The sequence below is a fragment of the Mauremys reevesii genome, linkage group 2 (genome assembly GCF_016161935.1).
Source record: "Mauremys reevesii isolate NIE-2019 linkage group 2, ASM1616193v1, whole genome shotgun sequence".
Taxonomy (NCBI): domain Eukaryota; kingdom Metazoa; phylum Chordata; order Testudines; family Geoemydidae; genus Mauremys; species Mauremys reevesii.
In genome coordinates, this window is record NC_052624.1 from 41,844,678 (window position 1) to 41,859,169 (window position 14,492).

The 14,492-nt window shown below is 47.4% G+C and overlaps 1 protein-coding gene across 8 annotated transcripts in view; it reads left to right on the top strand.

Moving 5' to 3' along the window:
• The first annotated feature begins 833 nt into the window (after positions 1 to 833).
• CROT (carnitine O-octanoyltransferase) overlaps positions 834 to 14,492 on the top strand; it is an 81,603-nt gene continuing 67,944 nt past the window's right edge. For 2 of the 8 annotated variants that reach the window (XR_005595198.1, XR_005595197.1), the window contains exons 1-3: positions 4,210 to 4,539; positions 4,996 to 5,119; positions 13,600 to 13,724. Coding sequence is in view for 4 of the 8 variants with exons in the window: in XM_039527807.1 (XP_039383741.1) it covers positions 4,342 to 4,539; positions 4,996 to 5,119; positions 13,600 to 13,724 (447 nt within the window). In the remaining 4 variants the exon portion in view is untranslated. Of the gene's footprint in view, positions 901 to 1,670; positions 1,824 to 4,209; positions 4,540 to 4,995; positions 5,120 to 13,599; positions 13,725 to 14,492 lie in introns of those variants that run through there. The other 6 variants (XR_005595195.1, XR_005595196.1, XM_039527808.1 and 3 more) reach the window with 5 other exon arrangements.

The following is a 14,492-nucleotide window of genomic DNA, read 5'->3' on the forward strand; positions in this document are numbered from 1 at the left end:
CCCCAAACACTGATGAGGTCCTGCAATTCACCTGTGCTCCATGCTGGGGCTCGTTTGCCGCGTGGAGGCATGGTTACCTGTAACCTGTAACTGATTAACTGATTGCACTCCACACCTGGCTGCAGCAAACAGGAAGGAGATTTTTAAATTTCCCGGGGCATTTAAAGGGCGGGTCACCTGAGGCAAGAGCAGTAGAGTGCAAACTGATGTGCAGAGTGGCTGAACAGGAATTCTGGGATAGCTCCTTATTCCCTGGAGGACAGGTAAAGCGCTGGTGAGTGTCCACACCTGCTGAGCAGCGCTGGTGTCACCAGCGCTGCACTCCTTATACCCCAACCCGGATGGGTTTTCAGCCAGCGCTGCAACCAGGGAGTTGCAGCGCTGGTTGTGCCCTGCAAGTGTGGACGGGGTGTTAATTGCAGCGCTGGAAAGCCTCCACCAGCGCTGCAACTTGTAAGTGTAGCCAAGCCCTAAAATATATCTTCCAGAACAGCATCCACTCTTGATTTTAAGACAGTAAAAGAGGAAGAATACTTCATTTCCCTTAATAGTCTGTCCTGAAGGTTAATCACCCTCACTGTTAAAAAATTGTGTCTAATGTGAATTGGTCTTGCTTCAGCTTCCAGCCATTGCTTCTTGCTCTGCCTTTCTCTGCTAGATTAAAGAGCCCTCTAGTCCCCCTATTTTGTTCACATAACGTGAAGGTATTTATACACCACAACCAAGTCACAGCTCAATCTTGTTTTTAATAAGCTAACCCGATTGAGCTTTTTAACTTTGACACTGTAAAGTATTTTTTCTAGCCCTTCATTTCGTTTTGTGGCCCCCAGTGTAGACCAGGCCAAAGAAGGAAGTACCTGCTGCCGAAGACCGATGGCGACCGACGGACCTGCCGCCGAAGTGAGTGAGTTTAACAATTGAAAAGGCGCTCCCCCTGCCGGTCACTGCAGCCTAAGCAACGAGGAAATAAAAAAACAAAACACCAGAAACAAAATATCGGGACAAATGGTGTCCCGACCGTACTTTGGACAAACTGCTCGATATCAGGACAGTCCTGATTTTATCGGGACGTCTGGTCACCCTGCCGTTGGCTGAGAGGGGTCGGGGCGTGTGTGCGTGCGCGGGGGGGTTCCTGTGGGGTGGGGGGGGTCCGGGTGTGTGTGTGTGCGGGGGTGTTCCCGTGGGGTGGGCGGGATGTGTGCATGTGTGTGTGCACGTGTAGGTCCCATGGGGTTGGCGGGGCCGCGGTGTATGCGTGTGTGGGGGGGGGGTTCCTGTTGGGTGAGCAGGGCCAGGGCGTGTGTGTGTGTGCGGGAGGGGTTCCCGTGGGGTGGGTGGGGTCGGTGTGTGTGTGGGGTGGGCGTTTCGCGGGGAGGGCGGGGTCGGTGTGTGCGCGGGGTTCCGTGGAGTGGGCAGGGTCGGTGTGTGTGTACAGGGGTTCCAGTGTGGTGGGCAGGGCCGTGTGTGTGTGCGCGCGGGGGGGGTTCCCGTGGGGTCAGTGTGTGGTGGGGGGTTCCCGTGGGGTGGGCGGGGTCAGTGTGCGCGTGGGGAGGCTCCTGGGGGGCTGAGCGGGGCCAGGAGCCGACTGGGGCTGTGACACGTTCCCGCCGGTAGCGGAGCGCGGCTTTGGGGAGCGGCGGCGGTGGCGCTGCAGGGACGCGTGTCTCACTCACGTCCCTGCACAGGGCGCGGGGCCCGGCCTCCCGCCCGCCCCGCCTAGTCTGAACAGGGCGAGGCCCCGGCGGCGCTTGCGGCTGCTGCGCTCCACGTCACTGCGGCTGCGGGGCGGCCGGGGCTGGCGGCGACGGGCGCGCAGGGGCGAGGTGAGCTCCGCGGTGGGCCCGCTGGCGGGGGCGGGACAGCACCCTTGCCCGGGGCGCTGCAGCCCCGTTCGCTGTTCCCGCCGGCAGGGCTGCCCGAGCTGGCGGCTGCTGCAGGGGGGCACGGCTGCCACCTGCAGCGCGGGATAGCTCCGGGGAGGAGGCCTGGGGGCCCGAAAGGCCAGGCCGGGGCGTAGCGAGCTGCCTGCACGTACTCACCCGTCAGCGTCGTGTGCCTAGGCCGGGGGCCAGGCCCCAAACAACCCCTGGGGCAGCAGAGCTCTTAGAAACTGCACGTACTCACCCGTCAGCGCCGTGTGCCTAGGCCGGGGGCCGTGCCCCAAACAACCCCTGGGGCAGCAGAGCTCTTAGAAACTGCATGTACTCACCCGTCAGCGCCGTGTGCCTAGGCCGGGGGCCAGGCCCCAAACAACCCCGGGGCAGCAGAGCTCTTAGAAACTGCACGTACTCACCCGTCAGCGCCGTGTGCCTAGGCCGGGGGCCGTGCCCCAAACAACCCCTGGGGCAGCAGAGCTCTTAGAAACTGCACGTACTCACCCGTCAGCGTCATGTGCCTAGGCCGGGGGCCAGGCCCCAAACAACCCCTGGGGCAGCAGAGCTCTTAGAAACTGCACGTACTCACCCGTCAGCGCCGTGTGCCTAGGCCGGGGGCCGTGCCCCAAACAACCCCTGGGGCAGCAGAGCTCTTAGAAACTGCATGTACTCACCCGTCAGCGCCGTGTGCCTAGGCCGGGGGCCAGGCCCCAAACAACCCCGGGGCAGCAGAGCTCTTAGAAACTGCACGTACTCACCCGTCACCCCGTGTGCCTAGGCCGGGGGCGGTGCCCCAAACAACCCCGGGGCAGCAGAGCTCTTAGAAACTGCACGTACTCACCCGTCAGCGCCGTGTGCCTAGGCCGGGGGCCGTGCCCCAAACAACCCCTGGGGCAGCAGAGCTCTTAGAAACTGCATGTACTCACCCGTCAGCGCCGTGTGCCTAGGCCGGGGGCGGTGCCCCAAACAACCCCGGGGCAGCAGAGCTCTTAGAAACTGCACGTACTCACCCGTCAGCGCCGTGTGCCTAGGCCGGGGGCCGTGCCCCAAACAACCCCTGGGGCAGCAGAGCTCTTAGAAACTGCATGTACTCACCCGTCAGCGCCGTGTGCCTAGGCCGGGGGCCAGGCCCCAAACAACCCCGGGGCAGCAGAGCTCTTAGAAACTGCACGTACTCACCCGTCACCCCGTGTGCCTAGGCCGGGGGCGGTGCCCCAAACAACCCCGGGGCAGCAGAGCTCTTAGAAACTGCACGTACTCACCCGTCAGCGCCGTGTGCCTAGGCCGGGGGCCGAGCCCCAAACAACCCCTGGGGCAGCAGAGCTCTTAGAAACTCCCCCAGCCTGCCCGGATCTCCCAGCACCTCGCCCACAGCTGCCCCCGCTAAGGTCCCCCAGGGCCGCTGGGCCGGGGGAGCGCGTCTGGCTGGCCACAGGCCCAGGGGCAATCGGCCCAAACTGAGTAAGGCAGAAGTCCCTGTCCCGCTGCCTGTCTGCACGCCCCGTCCTGCGCCCAGGCCCGGCTGAGGCCCCGTTGAGGCCGAGTCCTTGTTTGTTCCGTGCTTGCGTGCGCCTGGTGTTCACAGGCTGACACAAGGAGCAGGCCACGGCCACAGTCTAAGCGTTTGTCTGCAGTTAAAAGGCTGCAGCTCCAGCTCTTTAGTGACCTATCAGGGGTAGCGGGACGCTAATGCCTGCAGTTGTAATTTTCACTCCATGCAGCTGAAGAAGTGGGTTTTTTACCCAGGAAAGCCTATGGCCAAATACATCTGTTAGTGTTTAAGGTGCCCCGGGACTCCTCGTTGTTTTCACTTGAGTGAAGACACTACTTCTGCCCATGTGCAAGGGCGGCTCCCATCCACATAGGTAATCCACCCCCACCTTTCCAGAGTGGGTAGCTGTGCCCATGGGTGAAGCCCTGCCGTTGGCATAGCACTCTCTGCACCTAGAGTTAGGTTGGTATAACTGCATCCTGCAGGTGTGGAAAATCCTAGGCGATCTAAATCCTAGCTATATCAACATAATTTGATAGTGTCAACCAACCCTAAGTGTGATGTAACACTATAATAAAGGAATTATAGTAGTACAAAGGTTATAGAAAAGAGGTATTTGTTATGTGCACATTTTAAAAACAATATCTTGTTTTTAAAAATCAAATATAAAATGTTATGGATGGTGTTTAGACTGTAAAATTGCAATAATCAGTAATGAACAATTTATATCTGACTGTAAATGGACTAATATGAATTATGAACACAAAGGGTAAGTACTAGATGCTCTCCATCTTTCCCAAAATATATTTCTAGCTCTAAAATTTTACTGCTTACATAGTTCATTACTGGAGCACCCACTGGACTGGGGTGGCCAACCTGCGGCTCCGGAGCTGCATGCGGCTCTTCATAGGTTAATATGCAGCTTCTTGCATAGGCACTGACTCTGGGGCTGGAGCTGTAGATGCTAACTTTGCAATGTGCCGGAGAGTGTTCAGTGCTCAACCCCCTGCTCTGCCCCAGGCCCTGCCCTCACTCCACCCCTTTCCCACGCCTGCCATGCCCTCACTTTTCCCCCCTCCCCATGCAGAACCTCCTGTGCACCGTGTAACAGCTGATCGTGGCAGGCAGGAAGCACTGATTGGTGGGCCTGCCGGTGGGCAAGGAGAGCTGCAGGTTGGAGTCGGGGGAGCTGATGGGGGGGCTGCTGACATATTACTGAGACTCTTTGGCAATGTACATTGGTAAATTCTGGCTCCTTCCCAGGCTCAGGTTGGCTACCCCTGCACTGGACAATTCAGAACCCTTGAGATGTTACCAGAGGAACTGTAAACAGGCTCCAAGTAATAGATTCCACATCTTGTTTTGGGCATCCGTCACCCACTCCGAGTGTTGTGCCACCAAGAGACTTTTCTGGCCCTGTTACCATGGTGGTGTTTGGTTTCTCTATTAGATATGTCCTTCCATAGCACAGGTGGCTGGGCTTGATTACCTCTTCTAGGTCCCTACATTTCTGTAATTCTGTGTTTTACAATACAAGAGGCAGAAATCCAAGCAAAGTAGATAAAAGTGAAGTGGGGATATGTAAGCATTCTATCTAATTTAGGCTTCATAATTACTATTTTGCTTCAGATCCACATCATGGAAAACCAAGTGTTTGAATCCTCTGAAGAGAGAACCTTCCAGTACCAGAATTCTCTTCCTTCACTGCCAGTGCCTACTCTTGATGAATCTTTAAAGAGATACCTCGATGCAGGTATAACTGTTATAATCCCTTAATAAACTTTTCTCTTTTAGAGAGGTCCAAAAATTGTTGGTAATAGGTGTTTGTTTGCTTGTGGCTGCCTTTGTCCAGCATCCCCATATAAACAAAGATTTCAAGGCACTTTTCACATTTGTAAATACAATTTTTTGTTACTGTTGTTTATACAGCTCCAAAAGTCTGCTTGAGTCTTTTGAGCAATCTCACTTGGCAAGGCTCCTGCCCTAAAGAATTTACCATCTAGTAAACAAAATGCCACAAAGGAAAAGGTGGCAGGGAGAACACAAATATGAATGCGTTCTTCTTCTGTTTTATGCCAGATGGAATTTGCTGATTCGTAAATCATAGACCTCTATTATGTTAGACTCTTAGGCCTGGTCTACACTAGGGGGGCGGGTCGAACTAAGGTATGCAAGTTCAGCTACGCGAATAGCGTAGCTGAACTCGAACTACCTTAGTTCGAACTACTCACCCATCCAGACGCCGTGGGATCGAAGTCCGCGGCTCCCCTGTCGACTCCGCCACCGCCGTTCGCGGTGGTGGAGTTCCAGAGTCGACGGGAGCGCGTTCAGAGTTCGATATATCGCGTCTAGATGAGACGAGACGCGATATATCGAACTCCGAGAAGTCGAACGCTACCCGCCGACCCAGGCGGGTAGTATAGACGTAGCCTTATACAGTAACTCCTCACTTAACGTTATGTTCCTGAAAAATGCTACTTTAAGCGAAACGATGTTAAGCAAATCCAATTTCCCCATAAGAATTAATGTAAATGGATGGGTTAGGTTCTACGGAAATTTTTTTGGCCAGACAATAGTCTGTGTGTGTGTGTGTGTGTGTGTGTGTGTGTGTACACACACACACACACACACACACACACACACACACACACACACGGAATATAAGTTTTTAAACAAACAGTTTAATACTATACACAGCAATGATGATTGTGAAGCTTGGCTGAGGAGGTGAAGTCAGAGAGTGAAAGAGAGTGGGATATTTCTCAGGGAATGCCTTACTGCTAAATGTTGAACTAGCACTCAGCTGAGCCCTCAAGAGATAACACGTTGTGAATGTAGCCTCACACTCTACAAGGTAGCCTGAATGGAGGGAGGAGAGACAGCATGGCAGAGAGAGACAGAGACACACACACACACGTGTGTGTGTGAGAGAGAGATGTGCATTGCCTCTTTAAGTACCGTGACCCCACTCTACACTGCCTTTTTAAGTAGACCAGCAAGTTGAGACAGCAGCTGCTGCCAGCAAGCTTCCTCCGTCCTGAGCCCTGTCTTCTCTCTCTTTCCCCCTCCCCGCTCTGTGGAGATGAGGTACAGGAGCAGGGGGTGAGGACACTTTGACATTAGCACCCCATCTCGACATAGCAAGCAGGAGGCTTCCAGGAGCAGCTCCAAGGCAGAGGGCAGGAACAGCACACAGTAGTGGGGGGAGGGACACCCGAACTGCCTGGCAGTTGATAGCCTGCTGGGCAGCTGGCACACAGGGAACTTAGGGGAGTGGGGAGCTGATAAGGGGCTGCTGGTCCATCCTGATTTCAAGCCCCCACCAGCTAGCTCCATTGGGCTGCTCTTTCTGCAAGCAGTGGACAAAGCAGGCGGCTGCCAAACAACATTATAACGGAGCATTGCGCAACTTTAAACAAGCACATTCTCTAATTAAGAAACAACGTCACCCAAGATGATGTTAAGTGAGGAGTTACTGTATAGTAAACAGGTCACAGATATAGGAATGAGCTGTCTAAATTTCTTTCTAAATAATTTTGTCCTTCCTTAAATCACTCCCAGAATTCTGAGACTTCTGAATTTTTCTTTGCAACTACTGCAATTTCTCCTGCTAACCCACCTGTAATGGAAAAACTTTACCTGAGCAACTGCCTTGGAGGTGGGGCTCTGACAGCCGTACCCAACTAGAAACAAACATTATGCCATAATTCCTAGATCCACAGAGGGATCAAGTGCTGCGGCACTGAGCGTTGCAAAGCCTAACTTTTAGACACCTAAGAAAAATCACAGGAACTACAGTGCAATTCACAGAGCCTGAGTTAGGTGGCTAGGTTCCCTATAAAATGAATTGAGAGAGAGACCTTGGAATGGGATCCACCAAAACTAGCTAAGAGGAGATGCCCCTCCCCTCTCAGGAAATAGGTGATTCTCTGCAGCTTGGACTTAGGCAACTATCTCTGCGTGCGATCCATGGCTGGGAACACTTCTCTTCAAGTCAGGTGACTTAAGAGTCTAAGCCATTTCTTGTGAGAATGAGTAGGATGTAGGAGAAACAGGTGGTTCAGCTTCCCCTCTGCTTGATGGAGTGAGATTTCCCACACTTAGCTATGATATATACTGGTATGGGTCTCCTTCAGGGTCTCCTGTATCCACTTTGGATAAATAATTAGTGTCATCGGGCGAGAGAAAGAGAATGACATTCTAGCCTGGAGGGTGGAGGGAGGGACAATCCAGAGTCCAATTCCCCTGCGCCATTCACTCTTTCATTATTTATATACAATAGAACAGCTGCAAAATAATGAGAGAAGTTGGAGTGGACCCTGGGTCTCCCACCACCCAAGCAGCTGCCCTAACCACCAGGCGATAGAGTCATTCATTCTCTCCCCCCCCCCTCACCTCCCTAACTCTTAAGTATGTATCCAAAATGACACAGCTTCAGCAGGAGACATTGAGAGAAACCTATATTAGAATATCCCATAGCCCAGTGGTTAGAACACTCTCCTGATACATTTGGGAGGTCTTTGTTCAAATCCTCTTTCTCTGTGTCTGAGATGGCTGTTGAACCTGGGACTCCCTCATCCCAGGTGAACACTGTATCCAGTGGGCTAAAAGTTGTGGGTGGTGATGACACCACCTCCTCTGGTGGCTGGATTTGGAGTGGGACCTGATCTGGTAGGCATCTTCTGAGCACACCTACTGGATTGGGGCCTTTGGATGAGATAGGCTGAAGCCCCTCACCCCCAGTTCATATATTGCACTGGGGCTTTGGGAGGAGATAAGCATCTGCATGCCTAGAGTGAGGCAGCAGTGTATGTGCTCAGAGGCAGAAACTTAGGCACCTAGGGAACTTTTACAGCAAAAATGTAGGCACCAAGCAAGGTTAGATAGTAGCTAAACAAGAGTTTTGTGGATTGCAGTGGTGCCTACAACTCAGACTTAGGCCTCCATGTATCTTTGTGGATCTGTGCCCAAATCCCCAAACTCACTTTGCATTCAATTCTGCTCCTACTGAAATCAGTGAAAAAGTCCCAGTTGGCTTTGTGGTTGCAGGATCTTGCCCCTTATGAGTGAGTCTTTCCAGCATTGTTAGCTCAAGCTATGAATTTTGTCCCTAACCTGACTCCCATCCATATAAACACACAAGTTTCTAGCTCAACTTAAAGCAGTGCTTTAAGCCTGTGCTTGCTAGCCTGTTGGAGTATGTTTACATTGCATTGGAAACCCAAGACTGTGGGACCCAGGCTTGTGGACTCGTTGTTTCCAAGCTTGTGCTTGAGTTGTCATGCTGCATTGTAACCTTGGTTTTACAATTGCTGGACCTGTGTCTTTTAGCCATGCTAATACATCCAGACTGCACTGCAGGACTTTCTGACTCGGGTCTGCGGCTTAAGCTATATCCACACTACAAAGTGACAGGGCTTGGACCCGAGTCACAGCGGGACTCAGACTCTGAAGTAGTTCTCTAGGAAGGGTCCTAGGACCTGAGCCAGATTGATTTGCGTGTGGATAGAGGTGGGGCCTGGGATCAAACCTGAGTTAGTATGCAGCGTAAAGGCACTCACAGGATATGTAAACACTGCAGTAAAACACCTGTGGCTAGCCTATTAGCTGATTCAAGCTTACCCTCCCCCTTCGGAGTCCCAGAGCCTGGGCTTCGAGCCTAAACCTCTACACTGCAATTTTATAGCCCTGCCAGCCTGAGTCAGCTGACTTCGGGCAGACAGAAATGTTTTATTGCAATATAAAAATACTCTCAGAAGGTGGGCTGAAGTTATAGTGCTACTGATGCTCTAGCTTGTAAAGCAGTGGGAATGCCGCTGCTCAAGTTACAACTCATCAGCTGCTATTGGAATCATTCTACTAATCAGATCACTCTATGTAGCTCAAATGTTGTTTTGCTGTGTGGTCACCTTCACTTGAGCTAGGGTAGCTTGAGTGGAGTAACTTGAGTATACTAACTCAAGCTGATTGTTGCAATGAAGACAAGCCCTCTGTTGCTATGGTTAATTGAGGGTATATCTGTACTACAAATGCTACAGCTGCAGTGCTCCAGCTACACCACAGTATTGTATGTAGACACTACTGCAAAGGAAGGGTTTTGCCTGTCACTGTAGTAAATCTACCCTATCGAGAGGTGACATTATGTCGACAGAAGATTTCTTCCATCAACATAGCTTAGTCTACAGAGGGGTTAGATCAGCTTAACTACATCATGTAGGGCGTGACATTTTTCACAACCCTGAGTGATGTAGCTGGGCCTGCGTAAGGTTTAAGTCTAAGGCTATTATGTCACTTTTTTTGATGCAGAGTGCTAAATTAATGGGTATATTGTTTTTTTGTTTTTAAAAAGGGGAAGTGTCTCAAACGTTTGTGTCTCAGAAATAACCCCACTTTAATTCTAGTGAACTGCACTACAGGGAGAAAATAAAGATGTGCTGTGATTGTGGGCAGATTGTAACATAGCAGAATTGCATATTAAAACTGAATTTTGGAAATCAAATCTGCCTCTCCAAATTAATAAATAAACTGTACCTGAATGAATTAAAGCTCTCTCAGAGCGTTTGCACACTTTTGCTCTTGAACTGTATATGCAACCCCACATTTAACTGGACAGGTCTCAACATTATCAGTGAGGTTAGTTCAACTGTTTACCCTCACACCCACTCACCCACATAAATCCCAAAAGGTCAAACAACACAGGTATATTTATCAATCTAGTATGATAAGACTTTGAGAGAAAGATGCAGCTTAAGGTCCTGATCCTGCAATGAACTCCATGCAGATATAGACCATTGGTTCCGGTCAATATGTGTAGTGTCCCTTTCTATGCTTGAGCCGCACAAGATGTGTGTCTGTTACAGCTCTGAGCGTGCAATCCTGTCTCTTTAGCTCAGCTGTAGAACCTTGTCTTTCAGGCCCGGAGGCAGGATGGATTAAAAAAATATAATTAAAAAAATACTTACATTTTATTTTTTTATTTAATTTTTTCTTTTTAACAATAAACCTGTTTAAAATGAAATCTAAATAAAATACAAAACGTTAACGCCTGAGATATTTATCTCTTAAAACATTTTAAATAAAAAATATATGCTGAATCCATAAGCCTCTATCAAAAACTCTGTGTTAAAGGCTCAAGGTTAAAGGCTGTTTTTCTATATAAAGAAAGAATCGAGGAAAAATATCTAACTTTTGAGTTCAAGCTTTATGAATATGACACAACAGGTCATGTGCTGTATTAAGAGCTTGTTTTGTTTAATAAAAATAAATTTTATGCTGTGTTGCGTGTTTAATTAAATTCCAGTTGCCATCTTAATGCAGCTTGACACAAATCATAAGCAAAAAGTTATCTAGTAAATAAGTAATCTTTCATTTTCCATTTTCTAACGTACTAAAAACGTCTAATTTATCGGAATCTGAAAATATTAAGCTATATCTTTACATCAGTAAATGCATATAGTTATAGTGTACGCTCCTAGGTAGCAAAAGGATGTACCAAATCTAGTGTAAAGGCTCTATTTATGTGTAAAGCAACATGTTTAATGGTTAGATTAACCAATGAGAATGCATCTTTCTTTAAAAAGTAACTGAAGCCACACTGATGTTTTTATTAAGCAAAATTATGTTGGTGTAAAAAATGTGGTGTTGGACTATATAAGGAATCAAACTCAAATATGTTCATACATAGTCATAAAATAAAAGGTAAGAGTGATTTTTTGGGGGGAGGGGGAAATTCCATGTTTCTGGGTGTGTTATGTATACTTATCACAAAACCAGAGAGGGAAAAAAGGAGCTTTAATCTCAGGCTATGTCTGCACTAGCACTTTTGTCAGTAAAACTTTTGTTGGTCACGGATGTGAAAAAATACCCTCCTGACGGACATAAATTTCACCGACAGAAGTGCTGGTGTGGACAGCGCTACGTAGGCAGGAGACACTCTTCTGCCAACATAGCCACCGCCGCTCATTGGGGGTGGTTTCTCCTGGCATAGAGTGGCTACATGAGGTCTGTAGTGTAGACATAGCCTTTGTAAACAAGAAGTTACTTTGGCAACACCATAAGAAGTATATACATACACACAACAGCACAGGCTCATGGTTAGCCAAATGGGATACCCAAGGCTTGTGTAGTGTAGAACATCTAGTTTCTCTGAAAGACTTTGTTCATGCTGCATTAATGAAAAATCACCTTCTTAGACGTAGAGATAATTACTAAGGAGAGATCAGTTGTTACATTGGAAATCGGTCATATCCCATGCTACCCAGTGCAAATTCAGCAACCCATATGGATAGATGTTTGGAGAAAGACTCCATTAGACCAAAATCCTGGCTTCTACTCCCACACAAGGATTGACCTTTTTTCCCTGCTACTAGGAACATAGTAGAAAATTCAGTCTAATTACACAAATAGATAAGTGTCAGCAGACCATACACCACTGTTCTGTGCTCTAGAATAACTTGTTCATGAGACTATGAAGCATGAGCACTATGTGTGTCAAATGACAAACCAGATAAAGGAATATATTGTATAAAATATAAGTGGGGGTGTTACACCTCTGGGGTGGAAAGCCTACAAAACAGAAATATAAAAAGTTTTATATGAAGACATAATAATCTTTCCCCCCACACACTGAAATTTTGAAAGCACCAAAAAATAAAATAAAAATGGAGACTAAATTATACAAAACTGAAAAAGAATGCCAGAAAAATATATTGGACCCATGGAAACATTACAACTGGACTTAGTGTTTTTTTAAGACCATTATAGCTATATTTTCATTAAACATGTCTTATGAACATGCAAGTAAACTTGGAAGAGTAATAGTCAATATAAATGGTCATGAAATCTCAAGGGTAATATAGGGATCTTACTTACAAAAGCAGCAGCCTTGCCCAAAGTATTTCAGAAGTATTGAGCTACTAAATCAGGATAGCAGAGTTGGACATCCACTTTGTACTCACTTCCCTCAGGTGTAAATGGCTACAAAATGTGTAAAACATTGGAGAATCAGGCCCCTTGATTTTAACCAAGGGGGTTTTGTGAGGAGCAGGAGACTATCAGGAACCTAAAGAGGTTATCCAATTTGATTAATTATAAAGTCTATCTATGGCTGCTAAGAGAGTATGAACAAAAAAGACAGTCCTTGCCCCAGATTGCTTTCCAGCCTGAGTATAATATCCAACAGATGATACAATACAAATGGAGGAGTACAGGAAAACAATGAGACGGTATTGGTCAGCATGATAGGCAGTGGTCTTAGCACACCTGTTATCAAGTTTTTGTAGGCATCATGGCAAAGGAGAGTTTGAAGGAGGAATTTGAAGCAGGATAATGAGGTAGTTTTGCAGATGTTTACAGGGAGCTTCTCCCAAGCATGAGGGGCAGCAGTGGAGAAAGCACCAAGGTGCTTGTTTAAAAATTTAACAAGGAGGCAATGGAGGTTGGCATCATTGCCCAATTGGAGGTAAGTATCTATCTAGAAAGTGAATTGAGAGATGACAGGTTGGTTGGGGCTAGACCAGTGGTAGGCAACCTGCAGCCCACAGGCTACATGCAGCCATCAGGGTGATCCGCTGGCGGGCCACGAGACAGTTTGTTGACATTGAGCATCCGCAGGCATGGCTGCCCGCAGCTCCCAGTGGCCGCGGTTTGCCGTTCCCGGCCAATGGGAGCTGTGTGAAGTGGTGGCCAGCGGATTACCCTGACGGGCTGCACGCGGCCGCAGGTTGCCCACCACTGGGCTAGACCATGAAGAGCCTTGAAGGTGAAGACTAGTAGCTTATGTTTGATGCAATAATGTGATAGTTGTATGGACTCATCCAATGTATTAGGCTGGTACTGTGCCCACAAACAAAGTAGAAACAAGTTTGATTAGTGAACGAGTTTCATGGGAGCTGCAGAGTCACAGAACTCCATAGTATCTACCAGCTTAGGTCCTAAATATTTCTGTTTTCAGTCTCTTATTTGATTTAATCTCTTATTTGATGTAGCAGGCCTTTTGTATCCACTCTTATTTGAGAAGAGTGATAGTCTTATTTAACTTACATTTTTTAAATGTATTTTTACATTAAGATTTCCTAGAACTTACTCTGGCCTTTTTAAAATATATTTTTCTTCCAACAAAGACCTCTGTATTTATTTATATTAAAAATTTCTCTTGGGATCTGTCAGGTTCAGGGTCTGCATGGTGGGGAGTTGATACAGATCTGTATTTATATACATTTTCCTTTTTTACAGTAAAACCATTCCTAAATCAAGAAGAATATCAAAGAACTGAGGACATAGTTAAAAAGTTTGAACATGGGATTGGAAAAGTGTTGCAGCATAAGTTACTGGAAAGGGCTAAAGAGAAGAAGAATTGGGTATGTTTTGAATTATGATTTATTTAAGGTTTCCTATGTGTTTCTCATAGATCTTGATACATCTAGTTTTCGGAGTATAAGACATCAGTATTTTTGCAGAGAACAGTCAGAAAGTGAGCTTGTTAGGGCCTGATCTTGTGAAGCGCTGAGCTTTAGGCTCAACCCTTCCTTATTCTTGTTACATAACTTTATTATGTGAATAGAGTTATTTACAAGAATAATGTTTTCAGGGTCAGGCCAAACCTTTGCATATGAGACCCAGTACTAGTGTTTATTGACGGAGCAAAGATTACATATTTTAATAGCTAAACAAACTGGAAAAGGAGGAGGAATCTATGAAAATACAGTGTTTTGTTCAACATTTTTATATTTATGAATTGTTAGAGACCAGTTTTATTACTCGTTTTGTTATGGCTGGCTCAGTAAACAATCACATAAATAAGATTACAGCAAATAAGAACTTGGATTTAACTCAGTTATCTTGAGGTATCATATTCTGTCATATTGCACAGGCTGAAGATGACTCAGTATTTGGTTTGTGATAGTGCTCAAAAGCCCAAATGTTCTAGATGCTGAAGAACACATCAGACAACACAGAGTAAAATTTTCAAAAGCAGTCAGGTGACTGAGGATCCTAAGTCCCATTGACTTGCAATGATTCTTAAGGCTTCTTTACACAGCCAGTTACTAAGTGACAAGTCATGGTGTGAATCTACAATGCACCACCTTTCCACACAGAAATAGCCTGTGTGGACACTTTCCAAATGA